This window comes from Xyrauchen texanus, chromosome 11 (genome assembly GCF_025860055.1).
Source record: "Xyrauchen texanus isolate HMW12.3.18 chromosome 11, RBS_HiC_50CHRs, whole genome shotgun sequence".
NCBI classification, from domain to species: Eukaryota; Metazoa; Chordata; class Actinopteri; order Cypriniformes; family Catostomidae; genus Xyrauchen; species Xyrauchen texanus.
This window is the reverse complement of record NC_068286.1, coordinates 9,740,026-9,763,341: the sequence shown is the minus strand read 5'-3', so window position 1 is coordinate 9,763,341 and position 23,316 is coordinate 9,740,026. Positions and strand designations below refer to the sequence as shown.

General features: G+C 37.1%; 1 protein-coding gene across 4 annotated transcripts in view; it reads left to right on the top strand.

Annotated features, from left to right (window-relative positions):
- Nucleotides 1–23,316, top strand: part of LOC127651547 (SH3 and PX domain-containing protein 2A-like) — a 143,547-nt gene that overhangs the window by 44,733 nt on the left and 75,498 nt on the right. For 3 of the 4 annotated variants that reach the window (XM_052137436.1, XM_052137435.1, XM_052137434.1), the window contains exons 3-5: nucleotides 3,357–3,432; nucleotides 6,497–6,573; nucleotides 9,491–9,582. In XM_052137436.1, the coding sequence (XP_051993396.1) occupies nucleotides 3,357–3,432; nucleotides 6,497–6,573; nucleotides 9,491–9,582 (245 nt within the window). Of the gene's footprint in view, nucleotides 1–3,356; nucleotides 3,433–6,496; nucleotides 6,574–9,490; nucleotides 9,583–23,316 lie in introns of those variants that run through there. The other variant, XM_052137437.1, reaches the window with a different exon arrangement.

Genomic DNA, 23,316 nt, shown 5'->3' with positions numbered 1-23,316 from the left:
TTAAACAGGCGAATTCATGGGGCAAGATTTTATGTAGGCCTCCTGGTGCAGCTTTGTCATGTGACTTTATGCAAATCACTTTCTAAGTGGTCTCTCTCAGTACTATTCTTTCTTTCTTTCTTTCTTTCTTTCTTTCTTTCTTTTCTTTCTTTCTTTCTTTCTTTGATTTGAATCGTAGAAAAATATTGTAATAAAGCAGTTGTAATTAATTATACAATACATTGAAAAATGCAATTGTAAATATACTGTACATGAAAGTAGAATTAATTTTTTTAATGTATGATCAGGGAGCCTATTTAGAGGGCATATCATTCCTATAAGATCCTATAAGAGTTTGTAATTCTAGAAATCAATTAACACATTCTACACATTCTACAGTCGGCAGAATTAATGGGAACAGATAAAGGCCCACAGCATGTGTTAAGAGTGTACATGATACTGCAAAAGCCTGAATGCACCCCCCGTGTTTAAAAAAGTTGATGGTCTGTGTATGTAGGCCTTCATTATTCCTTGTATGTGTGTCTGGATTCTTCTTATGCATTCTCTTCATCATACACCCTCTCCTCCAGTCACTGGATCTTTCTCCTGTCTCCCCGCCCCCTGTTGCTATGGAGACTCAGGAACTCTTCCAGGTGTCTCAGTTAAAATCAACTCCTCATTCTGTCTTTCCTCGCTCATATTTGAATGTTTCTTTCTCTCACTATCTCCATCTTCCTCTCTCACTCTCTCGATGTTATTATATCTATCCTGATATTTTTTTCCATTTCCATCCCTCATTCTGTCTTTTCATCTCCCTCTCTGTCTCTATATCTTGATTTTCCCTCCTTTATCGCTTTATTTTTTGCCTTTTTCTTCTATTTTTTTTGTACACACACACACACACACACACACACACACACACACACACACACACACACACACACACACAGACACAGAATTACTATTGCGACAAAATACAAGAATATGTCAAGAATGTCACAATAATAATAAAAAAAAAACTCATAATGGTCCAAAAATGTGCTTAATTTCTTTATGCAGGTGTTGTCTTCTTTAAATCTTTTAATTTTAGGTACCTGACACATTTTTGTGAAATTCAACCAAATTTGTTGTTGAAAGAGCGCATCATCTGAGATGTGTCACATTTGTGAAAGATTCACATTCTACATCATAAATGTCATGAAAACATCTGCTGAATGTCATTTGACAGAGAATGTTTATGTAGATGATCCAGTGCTCTAAAAAGGATAGCGTCCAGATGTAAACACACACACTGACTCAGTGACCTGCACAGACCTTAGCGGGGAAGGGGTGTTTTTACCTCCCAATTCTTTATGCTATCTCCCCCAAATCCTCTGATTACAACCCAAACAGTGTGCACCAGTAAAAATGGATTTGCCTTGACCCCACATATATATAAAAATGGGGGTCAGCTATGTGAGTGTATATAGTTGTGGCCTCAATTACAGATTGACTGAAATTTCAGTTACTCACCTCGCTCTGTGCCATGGATTAATAGTAAAGCATGACTAAAAGGGTTTTGGGGAGATATTTCAGCAGGAACTGTGAGAGAGACGCTGCACACGCTGTGTGTCCTGGCTCACAGATCCGACCTTGTGAAACCAGGAGAATAAATATTGTGACAGGCTGTACGGGAAATAAATTATACGCAAGTTAGATAGAGTGGGATGATGAGACATAAAGCCACCAACAACTGCTAAATATCTCTGTAGCTTTCAGCTTTTCCTTTACCATTTTTTTGCTATTTGCCAAATTTCAGACTGACTGATTGACTGATTGTGAGAGATTCTAAATAATTCGTAATAAATATCCTTAATATTAAGACCCCATAGTTTCTAAGGGAAGGTTAACAACAGTTATGGATGGAGTTAACAACTTAGTTATCCTCTGCTGTGCCATGGAAGGTTAACAACAATTAAAGTCTTTATCAACAATTTTTGGACATCCTCTGTGTAGGGAGGGAAGGTTAACAACATTTAAAGTGTGTGCTAACAATTTTTGGTTATCCTCTGTTTAATCAGGGAAGGTTAACAACAGTTATGGATGGTGTTAACAATTTAATATTCTTTTTCTTATTATTCATTTTAATAATGATATTTTATTACTTTTCATTCTTATTTCATTTTCCTAATTGGTTTTTACTTTTTTATGCATTTTGTTTTTTTCAATAAAATTTATTTGTAAAGCACTTTGAATTGTGTGTATGAAATGTGCTATAGAAATAAACTTGCCTTGCCTGAAGACTATTATAAATCTAAAAATCTAAAAAATTCCAAAGCTAAATGCTGTAAAGATTCTAAATCTTAAAGAGTCTAAATCTAAAAATGATAAACGTTCAAAATGTAAAGACACTAGACATTCAAAATCTAATTAATGTAAATATTCAAAATGTAAAGACTAAAAAAGTTCTAAATTTATAAAGACTCCAAAGATTCAAAACCTAAAGACTGTAAAGATTGTAAATCTAATGACCCTAAAAGATTCTAAACCTAAAGACTTAAAGATTCTAAATGTAAAGACTATAAAGATTCCAAATCTAATGACTCTAAAGATTCAAAATCTAATGACCCTAAAGATTCTAAACCTAAAGACTTAAAGATTCTAAATGTAAAGACTATAAAGATTCCAAATCTAATGACTCTAAAGATTCAAAATCTAATGACCCTAAAGATTCTAAACCTAAAGACTTAAAGATTCTAAATGAAAAGACTATAAAGTTTCCAAATGTAAACACTAAAGATTCTTAAGATTCCAAATTGATAATGACTCTAAAGGTTCTAAATCTAAAGACTGTAAAGATTCGTAATGTTATGACTCTAAATATTTCAAATCTAAAGACTCAAAAGATTCTAAATCTAAAGACTGTAAAGATTCCAAATGTAAAACTATAAAGGTTCTAAATCAAAAGACTTTACGCAAGCAAGCAGGCCAACATGTTCCCAACTCACGATCTGTTTGAACATATTTAACATGAGTTTTTGGGGGGAGGGTAATTCTAAGAACTCTTAGCTTTACATTTGTTTGTGGGATCCTTAGAAATAAACTGCAGCTGTTTCTACATTAAAACCCCAAAAGGGGCAAATGTGGAGAGTTTTCCAGGATTTCCAGGGAACATATGCTCAGCACATGAAAGATCATGACATTTTTAATCAGGCATGGCTATGTTAGTATGGAATACTAGCTACTGTATTTATATCATGACAATTGTAAGTTAAACTCTATGCTATGAATTATTCCATGATTAACATTTTAAACAGTAGTTTGTTTCACTGATGTTCGTTATTGTTATTGGCTAGTATATAGTTTATATGTTGTGTTGTTTTTTGACTTTTTTACAGATGCTGATTCTTGACAAGTTCCCAATCGAGGGAGGGCAGAAGGATCCCAAAAAGAGGATCATCCCTTTTCTTCCAGGTAATTCTGGTAGACAATTTTTCCTCAATACTCCCTTGCTGTACACACACACACACACACACACACACACACACACACACACACACACACACACACACACACACAGCACACAAATACACAGTGTCAGCAGATCTGTCCACAGTAAGTCATCATAATTCTGGGATAGGACCATCTTCCATTCTTGACTTATACACTGACACAGGCATTGAGATGAGCAGCAGTTCCCTGAGAACAAGAGCCATCAATAAAAAGAAAATGAGGAGAGCAAGACACAGAGATCGGGACACATTTTCCTCTCTTGCTGACTCGGCTGCTCGATTCCCTGGACATTTAGTGTCTCTCTTGTTCTTTTTCTCCCGCTCTGATAGTCTACGTTTGGTCTCATATCCCTCACTGACTTAAATGTAGCCACATTAGCTTTATCTGACTATTGCTGTGTGATTGGCTGGATACGTTTAAAATGAAATAGATTACAAGATCATTTACAGCATTTTTAAAGGAATTTCCGGGGTGTCAAGTTTCAAACCTTTAAATCTATGTACTGTCCTCTTTTAATTCACTTTAATTCTTATACTCCATTGGGATGCTGAACAGTGACAGATTTCATATATCTTTAGTAATTTATCAATAATCTGTAACAAAATATGTATTGATTGTTTATTAAAAGTTGCATTAATGTTTTTCCACCTATTTAAAGATCCCTAGAAAAGGTTTGATGAATTCAATATTTTTTCCTTTTGACGTATTTGCTATTGAAACAGGAAGTTGGAGCGGAAAATATCGAAAGGCTTGTTTTTTTGTGTGTGTGTTTTTTTTAATAGCATTAGCCTTTATTTTACGTAACAGCTAGGGATGTGCATGGGTAGTTGACATTCGGTTAACCGCTCGACTTGCCACTGTTCGAATACCAAAATCACTATTCAGTTATCCTACACGTGCAATAGAGAGGCCTCCGACCCGAATTAGATGAGTTCTGAAAAACTGTCAGGTTTGGGACAGTTTTTCAAGGACAGGGCTGGGGCTGTTCAAACATGCTTTTTTCTATTTGTCTGCGTTGTTTTTCTATGTACTGTTAAAATACCCTGGACATGGATGGTCGTCTTTGACTGTTGCGCTGAATCTCACTGTTTTTCACCAAGGAAAGTAAATGTTAAAACTGCGCCATATTTATGTACTGTACAATAGATAGACAAGTGCAATGCCATTTGATTTTAAACCATTTAAAAATCAAAGCATCCCAAAGAGGCTATTTAACCGCAGCACTGTTAGCTCCACCCACATGACAATACTTGCGTTCACTGCCTCACGGAAATTATCAGCCCGCCAGGGCAGAGGGCATTTACTACATGCAGTAACAATTTGATTATTTTTGTTTAAGTTTAATGTGAGATATTATCATTTGAAGAAAGTATTTTGCTATTTAGGCTTATAGCACACTGTGCACTTTATTTGGTGCTATTTTGAGTGTTTTAGGAAATTTCATTGCAATAAACGTTCTTTATTCCCACGAAAAACCAGTTAATCGGCAAATGTTAAAATCAGTAACTGTGCACATCCCTAGTAACAGGCTGGCAAACCCTGATTTACAACTTGTATTGCTAGTCGGTTGCAGGTGGTATAAATTGGGGAGCCAATGTAATTATTGAGAGAATTTTATTGGAAAAAACCTTCTAAACGCCCCTAACAAAAGTCATTTTGGTCCATTTTCTCGAAAGTGAAAGACTATGAATTTGTATTTTTGTACACTAGTTTATAAATGACTTTTATACAAATGACAAAAGCTAAAAGCCACAAAGCTTCAGTTTTTAAAAGAGTCTTTACTGTGTGTTTTTTAATGGGAGAATAGTAGAGTGAACAGAAGTTGAATCTACAGGGTTTTGATGAAATATTTGTCACTGGTTGTCAGTAGCTTCAAGTCAACTTAATGTTTTTGTTCATTCCGCACAATGCTGAGTAGCTCACAGTGGTTCCTTGAGCGTAAACAGCTTGAGACAGGAGCGCCTGACAGCCAGAGGTCATGATATGTCGTAATCTTATCTCTTGCAAGCGGCTCAATCTGATTAAGATGTTCCAGATCTCATGTAGATGGGAACACATGGTGACTCCCCTCTGTAGCTGCTCTGGGTATCATGTTTCCGAATGCTTTCTAATGGGTTAATATTTAACTGAGCAGATGTTCAAGAGTTTTTGTTGCTTTTAGTCCATGTCTATTAGTTTTGAAGCCATCTGTTGTTTAGTAAACTCCTAAAAGTTTAAAGCATTGAGCATTTAAAATGTATTGTTTTTCTCTATGGTGAAAAAGTTGCACTACCCAGACCACCCCCCGGCCCCAAATGAAATCCTCTCCAGAATGAGAATGTCCCTCCTCCAATACCACCTGCAACAAATTAGCAAATCATGGCTCATGGTTGTGACGTAAACAAAATTTGAAATGTCCCACCCAAACGTTCTGTGCTGACTGATTTCACTGTGAATTCAGTGACAGTAGATCAAATGTTCTGCTGCTGAAATTGATCTGTGTTTACTGAAATTCTAACTACTGCCCCAAGTGGCCCAAGTTGGAAGTGCTTTTGAATGTATGGGCTCATGTGAGCATCTGTTTTTGAGTGAAATCTCAACAGAGTGGTGCCAAAAGGGAATATTTTTTGTTGTAAATCATGTAATACAGTCAACAGGAATGCATGTTTTATTAACCATACACCCTAACCCAACCCTAAACCCAATCTTCAGTAGAGTAAAAATTTTATGTGGAAAATGCAACCTCGGAATTGTACGCAATTACTCCCTGATTAATCAGGGTGCCAAAGGAAAAAGGAAACAAATTTGAATTGCTGCAAAAATGTGTTATTGGTCATTGATGGGAGCTTATCAGCAACTCGGCAAAAAGGGGTCGATGTAAGGATAGCAGAACATTCGGTGGCAACATGTTGATTTCCCGTGTGATCATGTTGACATATGTCAATAGAAAATACACTGTTAAGTGATTTATTTGTTTTTTCACCATGTTGTGGATTAGACAATAAAAAAAGCACATTTTCAATTATTCTACTTTTTATTTTTATAGGCAAAATACTATTCCGACGAAGTCATGTAAGAGACGTGGCCATGAAAAGACTACGCTTTATTGATGACTATTGCAGAGTAAGTCTCTCTCTCTCTCTCTCTCTCTCTCTTGTGCTTTTGTGTTTGTCTTTTATTTTCTTATCCAGCATGTGAAGGCTGTATTACTTTATTTGGAAAGCTATTAAACAGTGAGAGGTTCTTTGTGGTCTTTTTCTCTTGGCAAACAGTGTTTTCCACAATGTGTCACATGTTTTCATAGGGAAATATTTCTGCAGTGTTGAGCATAAGCAACATTGAGTGTGTTGTTAGCTGTTTGTGGAGTTCCTGCAGGGTACAATGCTAACTGTTAATGACATTCTTTGAACAACAGTCCTCGTGTTCATTAAAGAATGAAAAAAAAAAAAAAGTACAAGTAATGAATAAAAAATATATATTCAGCAGCTGTAGTGCTTTTGAGTTTTTGTTAAACATATTATTGTTGCCATTGTGATATTTATACACAATTTTCTAAAGAAATACATATTTCAGTGCACATTTATTTTAGTGTCCCTAGCGCTACTATAGCCAAATATTGCCTGGGACAACAGTCAATTATTGCAGAATTGCAGTGCAATTGATGAATCACAATCAAGTATTCCAGAGAGCTGTGTAATAACTTATTATAATTGTCATCTTGTTGGAATTTGCTAACTTGCCGAACAAAAAATATACTTCGGCAAAGTCTATGATAGATTTTGATATTCAGTTATGCAGAGATATATGGTTTTCCATAAATTACTAGTATGAACTAATTGGTTTTTAGTGTCATTTTACATTACAAAAAGATATAGTTACAAAAAACACCCTTAAAATGTACTCTTAGGGAATTTAACATCTTGTTTCATCCTCCCTCTCTTTCTTTATCTTTTCCCCTTGAGCATCTTGTCTCTTTTCCTTCCTCCTCCATCCTGATGGAACAGAGCTCACTTTTTAAACAATCCACACATATAAACACATACAGTGGATGTAAACACACACACACACACACACACACACACACACACACACACACACACACACACACACACACACACACACTCAAGTGGAGACCAGCTGTTCAAGTGAGCTGAGATAGTGAGATTGGTAGCATTTTAGGAAATCTTGGAAAGACTGCTGTTGTGGCAATAATCTCCATGACATCCATACAAATTACATTAAAAGACACTTCTAAAAATAGTTTAAAAAAACATAGAATTCATGTTAATGTAAATGTTTCCTTCAGAAGCTCTTCAAGAACTGATATTGTGCATTTATTTGCATTCGTTTTTAACATTTATTTCAGTCAACCTTTAATTACATGATATTTGGAAAACTAACATCCTGTAGATGTTCTCTACGGTCTCAGTTAGACACATCAACGTATGTCCACGAGTGAACCAGACCTGTCTTTGAAGGGCTTAAATGTAGGATGTTTACCAACTATTTCCTAAAAGCTTTAATGAGACAAAACCATTCCCATTTAATTGCACTGTGTTCTCCAAAGATGAATAAATAACGGCGATTACTCCAGGGATTCTTCAGAGGAGTTCTCTCTCTCGCTCTCTCTCTCTCTCTCTCTCTCTCTCTCTCTCTCTCTCTCTCTCATGCAGTCTCTGTCTCTCCTTGTTATTTTTTCCTCTAACAATTTTTCAAATCATTAAAGTCCTGTGAAAGCAGTTGTGAACACATTCTGGATTTGTTAGACATAAATGTTTTTGAGATTCATAGAAGCAAAATGGCATCCTTAGAATGCCAGTTATGTATTATAAAGGGAACATATAATCAAGAGCCAGATTTCAAAGATCTGTTGAGATAAGAGTGAAATGTATTATGTGACAGATAAAGGGATAATGCACCCAAAAATGAAAATTCTCATTTACTCACCCTAATTCCATCCTGTGTATGATTTTCTTCTACAGAACACAAAAAGTTGTAGAAGAATAGCACAGTTGGTCCATTCAATGAAACTGAATGGTGGCCAGAAATTTGAAGCTCCAAAAAGGATATGAAGGCTGCATAAATGTAATCCACAATACTCCAGTGGTTTAATCCATGTCTTCAGAAGCACTAGGATACGTGTGGGTGAGAAACAGATAAATATTTAAGTCCTTTTTTACTAGAAATTCTATATATATGCATAAAGAATGTGAATCCCCAAAATCAAAAGAAAGTGAAAGTGTAGATTTATAGTAAACATTGATTTGTTTCTTACCCACACCTATCAAATCACTTCAGAAGACATTGATTTAAACACTAGAGTAATTTGGATTAATTTTATGCTGCCTTTATATGCTTTTTGGAACTTCAAAGTTCTGACCACCATCCACTTGCAATGTATGGACCTACAGATCTGAAATATTCTTCTAAATATTCATCTGGAATGGCATGATGGTGAGTGAGAGATTTTAGGTGAACTATCCCTTTGAAAATCTGACTGTTAAAAAAAAAGGAAACAGCTTCTTTTTTTTAGGAAAACATGAGACCAAATCAGTCCTTCCTTAAGTCATTCTTGGTATTATTTAAGGCTCAATGATATTATACTATTTTTTGTGCCTGGATCTGTTCATTTATTAAAAAATAAATAAACCCCAAGAAAGCTTGATAATATTTTTGAAATGTTTTATTATTATTATTATTTTTAATGAATGAGATGTGTACACGCACATGTATTCAAGGTGCAAAGAAAGTATTTCAGTACTCTTTACTTGATGGTTACTCCACTTGACCTCCCACTTTTGTTGAAAAGTTTTTCAAATGAAACCAACATGAATACAACTCTAAGAACTTGGCACATGTGTTTTAAACAAGACTTTTAAAATATTTTCATTTTTTGTCATCTTGGACATCCATATTTTTCATTGACCCTTTTGGACATTTTTTGAAAGGAAATAACATTTGTATTTAATAGTCTCTGCTGTGTTTCTGGGTGGTTGTATTTTGTCTGATTTTGTGATCTCTTGTCCTGTCTGTCAATCAGGCCCTAGTCCGGCTTCCACCCCAGATCTCACAGAGTGAAGAAGTTCTGCACTTCTTTGAGACCAAACCAGATGATATCAACCCTCCTGTAGAGTGAGTGTCATATAAGCACCAGTGTCTGCACATGCACACAGTATTCACTGAAATGCACACACATACATATACAGACACTTATAGCATGGACTGTAATCTACACAAATATGATGCAAATTACTTTTGAGGGCACTCTCACATGTTTACACATAAGCTATAGTATGTTTAAAATGGAATACTAGTATACTGCATACTACACAGTATGTGTACTGTATACTCTTTAAAAATTGTATGTGAAACAATATGTAGTATATAACAATATAAGTTTTTGACACATTTTAATGTCACCACTTCATTGAAAAGTGTGTGTGGGTAGGTTTAAGTGGTTTACAAGGACCTTTTTTAGGTTACAAACTGGTAATTACAAGGGTATTATGCTATAAATGTGGACATATAATGAGGACATTTCTTGTAACCCCATAATTTAAATCGCTTCAAAAAAATACTAAACAATGTTTTATTGAAAATGCAAAAATGCTGAAAGTTTTTTGTGAGGGTTGGTTTAGATGTAGGGTTAGGGGATAGAATCTATAGTTTGTATAGTATAAAAATCATTATGTTAATGAAAAGTCCTCATAATGATAGCTGCACCAACATGTGTGTTTGTGTGTGTGTGTGTGTGTGTGTGTGTAAAAGAGAAGTGCAAATGTGTGAAAGAAGCAGAACACATTTTGTCTTTTAGTTTTTCTCAACCCATCTCTTTCTCATCACAGTTGTGGTATTGTTATAATTAACACTGATGTGGGTGTATGCAAACGTCTTCCCCTTGCTGATTTGTAATTAGCTGAATCTTTGTATAACACAAATGTGTGGCTTTACTGTACATCAGCACAGAGCACAGTGCCAGAAATCACCTGGACGAAAGAAAGAGAAGCAATAAATATAGCTGAGAGCAGCAATGGCGGGCCCAAACACAACTGGTCCATTTCCACCCGGTGGCTTTCTGAAAACAAAGCATGGCGCTACAGTACTATGCCAGTATATGTATGTGCACAAATACCATAAGCACCTTACATAATGTTGATATCAAATACAATAAATTAATATAATTATTTTGCAAAAGATCTGATCCAAAGTCACTTATAGGACATTCATCAGACTTATCACACCCTGTGGTTCGATCGGAAGAGAGTTGCATCAGCAGCATGGGAGACCCAGGTTTAGATCCCGTGTTCAAACCAGGTAGTAACTGCATTTGTATAATCAGTGACAAGCATGATTCAGAGGTTGAATTTTTCCTTCTAATATAAAATTTTACGTCAATTAAATATTAATTTACATCAAACAGACCTATTTTAGCTAAAGAAATGTCAACCTACTGTTTCCGATTTCTCTGTGAGATCAGTCTGCCTCGATGCATGTCACAATGATTTCAGTCTCTAAATCTGTCGCACTGTTTTGGTTTGTTCTCCACCACATGATAATGGCATTAGCCTTAGAAATGACTCACTAGTCCAGGTTATTTTTTTCATTGCTCAGGGCTTCAGGTTTTCAGCTTCTTACACCAGGTTATGAGTCATTGTGTGTGTTGGCCTCAAATTCAGGCTGTTTTTGAATGGCACCACTTCCATAAATCACATGTTTGAAAGGTTTTTGCAGATTCTGAGTCAGAGATGTGTTGATTCAATTCTGTGATAATCTTTTAAGGCTGTGATTTCGTATAAATTTGTGGCGCCTGCTGAAAGACCTGTATAAATTGTGGTTTGGATTCTTGTCCCTTCAAATTGCATCTCCTCTTGCTCTTTTGCAGAGGCAGTTTGTCTGTGTTAATTAATGCTGTCAATAGTTTTGAGACTGTTCCTCTTGACACATTGAGTAATTTAGCTGTGTTTTGAACCTGATGTACCTTCAGAAACTGTTTGCATTCTCTCTCATGTTGCTTTGATATCTTGCTCACATATCCACGTGTTAATTGTCAGAGCTCTGTTATAGCTGACCCAGATTGCTGCTAAAAGGTAATTAACCTAATAACACTCGCCTCTCCTGCTGAATTTGTACTGTTGGTTAGTTACTTGAAATTTAAGCCCTTTTTGAGTTTCTGTAGGGGCTGTATAGACTGAGCTGTATCTAATAGAGGGGTGTTTCAGGCAAAGCTGGGTGAGTACATCTCTGAGCCTTAGGTATACAGGCTGAATTACTGCCAGACCTGCAGTTAATAAATCAGAATGAAACAGGGACCCTGATCCTTAGTAGAGTGACATGAAGAGAGACTGCATGTGTGTGTTTGTTTGTTTGTTTGTTTGTTTGTTTGTTTTCTGCATACAGATTAAAGACATAAAATGCAGTTGTTGATTAATAGATTACGTCAATTATACTGTAAGTGTCATTGTTAAGGGGGTTAAGATGGGCAAGGAGGAGGCGAGAACCGGCTTGTCAATATAAATAATAATTTAATGGAAATTAAACCCAAAAGCACAAACATAAACACACACATGACGGACATGCCCGTAATTCTCTCTCCCTCGAACCGTCGTCACCGGCCGCCTTTATCTCTCGCATGCCCTGTCAGGCCGTTTGGGGACCGGCGTGCGACATTCTTGCACGGCCCCGCCCCCCTCCGCTCCACACTTCTCTCGCCGTTACCTCAGGCCGGGGTGCCACCGGCATGACCTACACCCCCCCCCCCTCTCTTTCCCTGGGGTGGGGCGTGCTTTGCGCCCAGTCAGGTCATCCCCGCACAACTGCAGGAGACAGGAGGGAAAACAACAACACTAAATCGGCGAGGGAAAAAGGCCAACACGGTGCGAAAGAGAGAGAGAGAGAGAGAGAGAGAGAGAAGAGAGAGAGAAAAGCTCACTCACCGGTTCTCTGATGTACAGTCGCGTGGTCCTCGAACACTACGCCGCACTCTCCAGCAGACGACAGCCGCTCCTCTCCTGGCGAACCGGAGTCAAATCTCCAACCCCCAGCGGATAGAACGCCCCTCTGCTTTTCTGGCGGCACCTGGGGACATTCCTCCACCCCTGGCAGTGGCCCTACCGCTCCAGGAGATCGGGGAGTTACTTCCCTCCTCCCCTCGCAGACGGTGGTCTTCCCTCAACCCCTCCTCGTTTCTGGGGGATGGCAGGGCACTTCTCCGCCCCTGGCAGCGGCTCCATCGCTCCAGGAGGTTGGGAAATCCAGTCCACACTCGCCCCGCGGACGGCGGCCGTTCCCCGCGTCTGGGCGGTCGGGCTACTCCGTCACCCAGCAGATGGTAGCGGCACTCCCCTGGGTGGACGGTAGTGTCGAGGACTCTGCGACGGGCATCCCTCCTCCTTCCTGGGTTTCGGCACCAATGTAAGGGGGTTAAGATGTGCAAGGAGGAGGTGAGAACCGGCTTCTCAATATAAATAATAATGTAATGGAAACTTAAACCCAAAAGCACAAACATAAACACACACATGACGGACATGCCCGTAATTCTCTCGCTCTCGAACCGTCGTCACCGGCCACCTTTATCCCTCGCGCGCCCCATCAGGCCGATTGGGGACCGGGCGTGCGACATTCTAGCCAGGCCCCCCCCCCCCCCGCTCCACAGTCTTACAATTCATCTTTAAATAATTATACTACAATATCATTTGTGGTGCTTCCCAATTATAATTGCTCAATTTTAGCATTAGGAATTTGAAAAAAACTAAAAAAAATGTTAATCTCATTACAAAGTCATTATTTGCTGTAATCGAATTGTTTTGTTGTAAAAAAGTGGTTTAACACAAAACATTAAAAATTCTTGTATTAAGATAACAGTTACTGACTCTCCATTAAGGTAATTACTTTTAAGAACATTACTTGAGTTACACATATTTTTTAAATAATAGAATTAATGATTAATACATTTGAAATATGAATTATGTTCACCTTGTTACACTGTTTGTATATTTATGTCTATTTGCATTTCTGTGACAGCTGAAGGGTGTTTGACAATGGACGAGGAGGAAATATAGACATTATTTTGAAATCTTCAAAGGGGTCACGACATACTCTTTTTTTATATAATTTTATTATCTTCCCCTGAGTTTCACTTATAATGTTAGCAAAGTTTTTTTTTTGCACCAAAACTGTAATTTAACAATATATTAGCATTTTTCACACTCTCTCTCGCCCTCTGTCTGAAATGCTCAGTTTTAAGCTCTCTGGCCCTTTAAGATTTCAATGTAAACGATATTCTGATTGACTAACTTCATGCAGACCCTCAAAAACAGACATATTTGAAATGCAATCAGAAGAAAATACAAACTTCACATTATAATTTATAGAACTATATTTCAGAGTTAACACATAATGTATACCCAACACATTTCATCTGAATGTATCAAACTGTTCACTAAAGCACAACTATCATTATTATGACATTTTTAAAACATCCATGAATGAAATTGCTTACTTACATTTTACATACAATAGTGTTTTAACTGCCCCATCTCAATTCAATAACAGTTCCTTTGCAAAACTTGAATCATACTGTTACTGGTTCACAAGCAATCCATGCTGATATGAGCACAAAAACATACAATCCACACTGAAATGCTCTGAATATGCAAGCGTAATACAATCCAAGGTGATGTTGGAACCTTCAACATACTTCAACAGGCCAAAGCAGAGACACTGGTCTTCACATCTCACATCTTCCATGTTTGTTTACACACATGACTGCATGTGTTTCTCCCAGTCAGTGGCTGCAGCAGAATGAGATGTATTTTTTAAAAGTTGTGCATGTGCAGCTCTTAAAACATGGTACGCATCATCGGAAATGCATCAAGACCAAACATCTTAAATATCACAGATGGGTGCAAAAATGGTTCAAGTTGCCTTGAAAACAGCAAGACTGCACGGCTGAATGAAACAGAATGGGTGTCTCCTTTTTAGAGTTATAACTTGACATTTGTCTTTTAAAAGCATCGCGATATGGTGCATATTTATCTAGATAAGCACATGAAAGTCCCCTTTGGATGAATCTCCCACGACAGTCTTTCTCTCCTCTTCACCTGTGTGACTGACTGAGCACCAGTGGGTGGGGCCAAGGGTGCAGGGGTGGAAAGAGTACTGATAAATCATACTCAAGTAGAAATACTGTTACTTCCCAAACAATTTAGTGTGAGTAGAGTAAAAGTAGCTGTCCTAAAAACTACTCAAGTAAGAGTAAAAGAGTAGCTAATTTAAAAGTACTCATGTGTAGTGAGTATAGAGTACCGAGTTGCAAAACCTATGCCCCATTGTCTGCCAACTGTTAAAATACATCACTTATCTATGATAAACAGTACATGAATCTGATTCCAAAAATAAAAGGGAGACATGATAACAGAAATGAAAAGATTACAAAGTTAATTTCAATATACTGATCACCATTTTAAATCGTAATGTATGAAACAATTACATTAAAATCAGTTTATGTGGGTCTAAATTTCCCTTAATGCAGACAGAGAGTTATTGTTGTGCATAAAACATGTTCAAACAATGCAAAGAAATTAAGATTTTGACCCTCATGTTCCATGTATCCTGTCATGATTGGTCTTTAGTTTATTTGTTCTGTCATTTCATTGGTTGTCTTGTTTATAGTCTTGATAAACTTGCTAGTATTTGTGTATTTATTTTAAACCCTCGTGTTTGCCTTTGTCAGTTGTCTTTGGTAATGTTGTTTCCATAGACCTTCTTAGTCTTAATTCTTGTTCTGTATTATTGTTTTGATTTGTTTTATTAAAAAGCACTTGGGTTCACATCATAATCATTGTCTTTGTCTCCTGCCTGCCTACATCTTAACAATGCACCATTCACCTCTTCAGAAAAAGTAAACAATCTTGTATGCATTTTAACTATTTGTAAATTCAGGATGCCAACTGGCTGTATTAAACAGCTGCTGGTGGCAAAGGAAGAAGCCGAGAAAAGGATCTGGATGTGTAGCAGTGCTATTGGCTACACAAATGTATGTCTCTCCTGAATGTATTGATTTTCAGCAGTAACATGCATCCTGTACATCCGCTGGTGTGTGCTGGCATGCTGATCTATTTCAGTGGTGTGACTTCACAGATGTATTGCTTAACATGCGTGTGGACTGTGAGACATTTTAGGTGGTGCTTACATGCCATCAAACAGATGTATGCCTGCAGCCAGTCAGCTTTCTGCTGAATTTGTTGCGATTGATTAAGAGCGTAGCATCTTCAAAGAACATTGTTAGATTTTCAAAAAGGGTCAAGGTTTAGCTGTTTAGCATATTTAAAATATAGATGTTGTAACTACACAATTTTTCTGCCAAAAAGCATCTTTGTGCATTGATGTCCGTTCAAATGTAACTATGTATTCTGATAAATTAAAATGATTTAAATTGCAAATATTTCATTATGTCATAGTAGAAGTTTTGCAGTGACCATAATTTTTAAATTAAAAGTATGAAATGGACTTTTAGATTAAGCTGTTTAATAAATATGGATAACATGTTTAATGGCCGAAATTGTACGAAACAATATGTACGTAGAGAGCAGGGAAGCTGATTTAACACTGATGCTGTACAAAATCCAATTTATCGAAAAATGTCTGAAATCAGTATTTTATGCAATTTTTACTCTAGATTCAATTACAACTCTAAACATGTAGGACCAACAAGACAATTAGTAGATTTTGGAATAGATTCAAAGAGAAAACTAAGGTGCCATTAACTCCTAACATATTTTTCGTCCATCTGCGCTGTTATTTTGTTGTTTTGCTATGTGAACATGCAGTAGATGGACATCTTTGTCTGTTATGCTGCATCTGCAGGTATGCCAAGTTAAAATGAACTTCAACTGTAAAAATGCTTCTTTGCGCTATTTGGTGTGAATGATCCCTAAAAAGTCTATTAATTGGCCAAGCTGACATGATTCTCAGCCAATGGCGATAATCTCAAATTGGCCAAACATCGGTTGATAAACTGTCTATGTGTTTATTACTAGTCTACAACAAGAAAGCCTCTTTAATATTACTGCTTTCAAACTATTACTACCATGTTGCCAGGCTGTCATCACTTGAAACATGGTAATTTGGTAACATTACCCGGACTTGTCTTTAAGTGATATTTAGAGTCATAGAGTTCATTGAATGACTGCATGTGGTAATGTCAGACTTCATCAGGACATTTGAAGTGAAGGTGAAATTTGAGATGCATTTGTGAAGTGTTAGTGTGTGCAGTGTGTTGCTGGTGTATCTGTTTTTAGAGGGATATGAATTATTGATTCACTCAAGATATCCACCGGGAAATGAATTCCCCAAGGAATGCACACGCATAGAGCACTCTTGATCTTGAAAGCTTGGCCACTTTCTAAACAATACTGATCTGTGAATTTATTTCGAATTTCTCCCCACAAGTGAAATTCACACTGGTTTTATTCCAAAAGCATAACTGACTCCAGACCTGTACTCTGGCAATCGCTATCATGGTGAGCGTTCTGAACCTAGATTTGTTTTGTTTATTGTGTTTGTTTTCCAAGTGCCATTAAGTGCCATTAGAACTTGTACTATGTGTGTCTGTACTGTTGACAATGAAACCCCTATGTTAGCACAGGTGGAGGGCAAGAACTGCATCCATCTGACAAAGACAGACAAACATGCTCTTTGAAAGCTCAGAATCTGCCACGACTGATTCGTAATTCGTGGCATAATATTTCAGACTGTGAATCCTGGGAGTCAGACATTTTGTGATTTGAAATTCGAGGATACGAGTGTTAGTTACTGACTGTTTTGGCATATTATAATATATAATAGTGCTCATAGAAATGAGATACTCTAGTGATTAAAATGTTGTCATGGTTCCTCAAAGAACTGTTTCACCTATTTTTAAACTGTTTCACTTATTTTCAAACTTTGTTTAATATGGTGCTCCACACTAATAGTCAGAGGTGGGAGCAAGTCACACATGTTCAAGTCACAAACAAGTCTCCTCGTCCAAATGTATTTAATGCACGAGTAATTTTGCTCATCTACCCGCAACAGGTGGATGACATGTAAGAGGTCTCGGAGTGACACATGACAAGAAATACTGTTAGTCAAATAGACACGCTTGAAGAAGCATTTTATTATATTTTTAAGAACATACAAAAGCAAAGCCGTCAATGCTCGTGTCTGATTCGCTGTTTGTTCAGAGGTGTGCAGCGGGACACTGTCTCGTGGAGTAAACGCATGTATCACTCCTTGTTCTCTATTTAATTCAATTGAAAGCTGTTTGCAAGAATAATGTTGTCTATGAGAATGCTGCACGTGATCTCCGATCATCACGTGAGGTACTGCGAGTTTTTAGTTCACTCTTACACGTTGTGAACTCATCTCTGCAGGTTCAATATTATATACAGGTATCTTTGTATCGAAGAAACAAAAACGACTCGTGATTAAATCATAAAGTAATACAAGACACGTTCACACTGAACCTAAAATGTAGTTATATTTTCTTTTCTTTAGGCAGCATTAACTGTATTACCATAACGCAATTCAAACACATACGATAAGAACACACATTTGGCAGCATTATTTGGGAACACAAAGGAATTTATTAGGTGTATTTATTATGATGATTATTATAATTATCTTTACATTGTCTTTAGTTCTTAATTTGCACCTGTTGCCGCATATTGATACTTGCGTGATGGCAAATGAGGTCGCTGGAGATGGTAAATGTTTGTATTTGTGGAGGTGGTTATATATAAGATTATTTAATAACTTTGTTATTTTAATAGCTTTTTCGTTTCGTTTAAAGTGCAATTTGAATTTAGAAATTTATTTTGTGTAAGTTTTTAAACAAAGCAAAATTAATCAAGCAAAAATATTCACCATATAATCAGATGTTGCGATATTTTAAATGTGATTATCAATAAAATATTTTTTACATATCACCCAGCCCAAAAGCGAAGTTACGTTTTTCAGGAACAATTGTAAAATGAAGTAATTTTATGGTGACCCACACAAACACATGTACTCAATTCCATATTGCAACACGTTACCTATTAATGTTTGCATATTTGTTTGTTTTTAATTAGTCTATGGGCAATATAAAACATTTTAATTTATTGAAAAACTTTGTTTTTGAAAATAATAAATTATTCATTTGTGGTATGGCTCTTTCGAACAAATGCATCAACCAAAAATTTTCAAATTGGCTCCTAATTGAAAGGTTTTTTCCAGCCCCTGCATTATACGGAGGTAAGATGAAAAGAAAATGCCATATAAAATTTTCTGAAGACAGTCATTTCCCTTCAGAGCAGGGCTGGACTGGTAATCTGGGATACTGGGCATTTTTCCGGTGGGCCGATGCACTTTTGGGCCGATCAGGGGCAGAATGGCGGGCCGGTGGTTCGGCCGTGATACGCGCCAAATGGGCCACGATAAGCAACAATGAGCCGCCGCGTTATGCAGAACGGACCTCAAAATGCCGCCGCGATATGCAGAAAAGGACAGTGACATTTGAACAGTAATTTTCATACTAATCTTTCTGGACAGTGAAATGATTTACTTCCCTTTCCTTGTGGTTTTTGAAATGTCTGCTATATTTCGAGGTTGTGGTGGTTGTATCGGATATTTTTGCATTGCACATTTTCATACTTTTTTTATTCACACGTTCCAATTCGAAATCTTTATATGCAAAGGAGATTATTTTGGAACTCGATAGTGTCATCTGTCATTTTGGCGCATTGTGAGCGCAGCGTTAACTCCGCAGATGCAGATCATTGGTGCTGGCGGGCTTTAAACACATTTCATTACTGTTTATAATAAGTTATTGAAAATAATAATAATAAAAAACATTCAAGTTATTGTCGAGTCATGCAGTTCAAGTCATGTCAAGTCTCGAGTCACTGGTTCCCAAGTCAAAGTCAAGTCAAGTCATTTTCTTCATTTAGTCAAGCAAGTCACAAGTCCTTAAATTTGCGACTCGAGTCAAGTCATGTAACTCGAGTTCCCCACCTCTGCTAATAGTCTTGGTAAAATGTCTTTAATAATTAAATGTAATATTTAATTATTTAATATTAAGATTTAACAGATAGATAAAGCCAGCCAACACCTAGTGACTGTAACATAAATGTTTGTAAACAGAAAGCTTGTCCCTATCTTCAATAGGGAAAACTGCTTTGCTTGTTGTATTTAGAGCCATCTGCTGGTGGAACTCCAAATTGCAGCCTAAATAGAAAAGGCATACACTGAAGATTTCATCCTCACAGATTTCTGTTCTGAAGTTTAACAGTCATGCAGAAGCCCAAACTTGATCAAGTGTATATTAAATGGCCTTATAAGAAAGACATAGAGACAAAGCAAAACAAATGTCCTTAAAGCGTTACAATCGAAGCGATAAAAAGAAAATAAATTGTTGTCTGAGTCATCTTTCAGCATAATTCCATATTGATGAAGGATCAGCATGTAGTTTAATGACCAAGGAATATGACTCATTTTTACTAGACCAGGTGCATGCTGTGGTGCAAACATAAATCCCTCATTATTTTCCCATATTCCTTGGTCTTAATGTCAATAGTTATAAATATTTTTAAACCTCTGTAGAAACATTTGGGACATTTAATTTAACATTTGACATGCATTTTGGATTTTTTCATTTCTGATTTCTGTAAAAAAAAAAAGAGAGAGAGAGAGAGAGAGAGAGAGAGAGAGAGAGAGAGAGAAAGAGAAATAATAATAATAATTAATGAGTCAGTTTGTTTCTACAAAAAATGTATTTTTCAAAAAAAAAAAAATATTTTTTTATATTATACATTATTTTAAATTAGTGTTAGAAAATGTATATCATTCTATACTGACATGATTTAACTGACAGAATGTAATGGTTATACCGCCTTTGACCACAAGATTTCACTATTTGCCATCTGTATGGAGTTGTCATGCTGCTCAAGATTATGGAGTTCAGTACAAAGGGGAATGTAAGAATTGTCATTAAAGATGTTAATATTATAAAGTTATATTGATTATATACATTTAAATATTAGTTTATTCACTAAATGGACTGTGTTTTCTACTGGGGGTCGAGGGGTATGAGTTTTCAATGGCCGGAGAGAGAGAGAGAGAGAGAGAGAGAGAGAGAGAGAGAGAGAGAGAGACAGGCAGCACCGTCCTATATAAGCACAGTCCCAAGAACTGAACCCTGAAAAAAGTCCCCTCAGTCAGCTGGTTCTGAGACTCACTAACCCTGTTTCACTAACCCTGTTAACACAACTAACACTAACCAGCTTCAGACCAGCGCTGCTTTACAACCAAACATCAGAATAAATCACATCATCAAACAATCTAAAATCACCTATCTGGAACATTGGGATCAGGAAACTAAAACACAAAGCAAATTACAATTCTATTGGACTCTAAAATCAAAGTATGAATTGGAAGATTATCTCCTGACTGTCAGAGATACAAAGCAGAGACAGATCCTGAGCAAGTACAGGCTCAGTGAGCACAGTCTTGCCATCGAGAGAGGCAGACAAAGAAAAACATGGTTACCCAGAGATGAAAAGGTGTGTGCTCACTGTACGACAGGTGAGGTCGATACAGAGGTGCACTTTCTCCTTCACTGTCTAAAATGTAAAGATACAAGGGACATTTATATGGATAAATTAACAAACAGCATAGACAACTTTATAACCATGACAGAACAAGAACAAATGAATATGATAATTGGAGAGGGACACACACAGCAGCCCTGGCTGCAAGATACGTTTTAACGTGTCACAGCTTGCAGATCGCCATCTTCACTCAATCACAATCATTATTTAAATACACTCTGACTGGTCGCTTTTCCTCCTGTCAGACACGTCCCCCCTCCCAACACACACAGAATGCCTTATATTTCCATAGCTCCCAGACAAGTTGCTGGAATCCCTTGAGATCTGTGAACATGGCTACATGTGCTTGCAGTACACTGAAGTGTACTACACCCTTAAGTGTGTTTCCTGGTCCACTCAAAAACTGTAAAGACATAGCTGAAATGTGTGAGAAACTGTACCTGATGTAATAGCAACAGAGCTTTTGGATACTTTTGTAGTGTTTTTGAGGATCAATTTGTTGTGAATGTAAATATGTCAATTTACTGTTGCCATTGACTTTTTGCTATTTTAGACCATCAGATGTTGAGCAGACCCTCGCACTGTCTCTCTCTCTCTCTCTCTCTCTCTCTTTGTTGACACTCTACAGGGGAATGTTTTATGATTAGCTGGTAAGATGGATGGTCTGGTAGGCTGTGTATTCCCACATGGACTGCTGTAAATCCTAACCCGTTTAACCTATAGTCTTTCAGGATAATTAAATAAGGGGGAGGGGTGATCTAACTTAAACCCCTTAGAGGGAACAGGTGACATGTGATCTCAGACCTGGAATTAAAGACTTGACATGTTATGTACAGTATGCTGCATATGTCCAAACTTAGATATAGTGGCTCCAGTTACCGTACTGTAATGGACATAGGTCATTGCAATCAAATGATGCTCAAACTTTTCTCATAACTAACTTCACTTTCCTTGATCATTTTTGCAATGATATTTAACCAACTGGTCCCAAGCTCAAGTGCATGTATGAAGTCAGTTCCCCTCAGGTTCACACAGGTGTGGTTTATCACATTTATTATGGACATGTTCCACTAACATTTGACATCCAGAAAGTGTCCAAATACTTTTGATCTTAACTTCAAACAGTACAAATATTGTTTATCATTTAAAACCTAACACACTTTTTCTGTGAAATGTTTTGCTTGAAAGTGCTTGTGCTGTCTGTCTTTAAATGGTTTGGTTCGATATTTCGATAACAGTGCCACTGTTTCAATATTGTTGGGAATACTCTGTTTCAAAATTGAAATTCAATGTACACAAGCCAGATATAAAAAGTGGAAAGGTGTGGCTTGTTGTTTAAGGTGCACGCCGTAATTTTTTTGGTTTATGTCATCTTGGACTTACACTTGCTGGGTTTCCATCCAAAATGTTTCAAAACAGTCAAAAATTTGACTTTTGAAAATACAAATTGTTGCTTGTTTCCATCCACTACGTAATGCAAATTATCACAAGGGAGCCGCCTCATCATGATGGATGACCTCTCTCTGCTTTGGGGACAGTTTTATTTGCAAGATTGGAGCAAGTATCTCATTTTATTAAATGCATCCACAAGACATCGCAGAATAAGTGTAATATCTGATATCATTTGGGCTGAAATAGCTGCGATGCCCACACACCACCAGTCTCCGCATACCTGGGAACGCCTGCTCTCGAAACTGTTCTAGCGGATTGTGAGGATGCACTTTATTGACCAGCTGTGGTTAAACACTTCCGTATGACAAGCGCTATGTTAAAAAAATGGTGTGCCAAGGTCGGACCTTTTGGTGGGCTAGTCACATCAAGCTATCGCACACTCATAACACATGCACGAATGGTCAAAACACTTAATCGTTTCTATCACCTTAATGGGCATTTTAACTAATGCGAAACTCGCATTCAGGATTTCTTATGCGCAGTTTCAAAATGTGCATAAAAAGTGTTGGATGGAAACCCACAAATTGACAGCTAGGGACTTGGATGCTGCATCATTCAAACAACAAATAGTTTTTAGTTACCGTTGTCATCTAAGAAATTCACTATTCACAGTCAACCATGATTGATTTAATCCATGAGTGAAATTGTCCAGTAACAGGGCAACTACGGTTCTGAGAAAGTGTTCAGATGGTCGTGTGTATTCCTAATATGGCGGCACCCATGAGGGCACCCTCCCGATGTAGAATGAAAACATATTTTATAAGGTTACTGATATGGTCTTTATCTC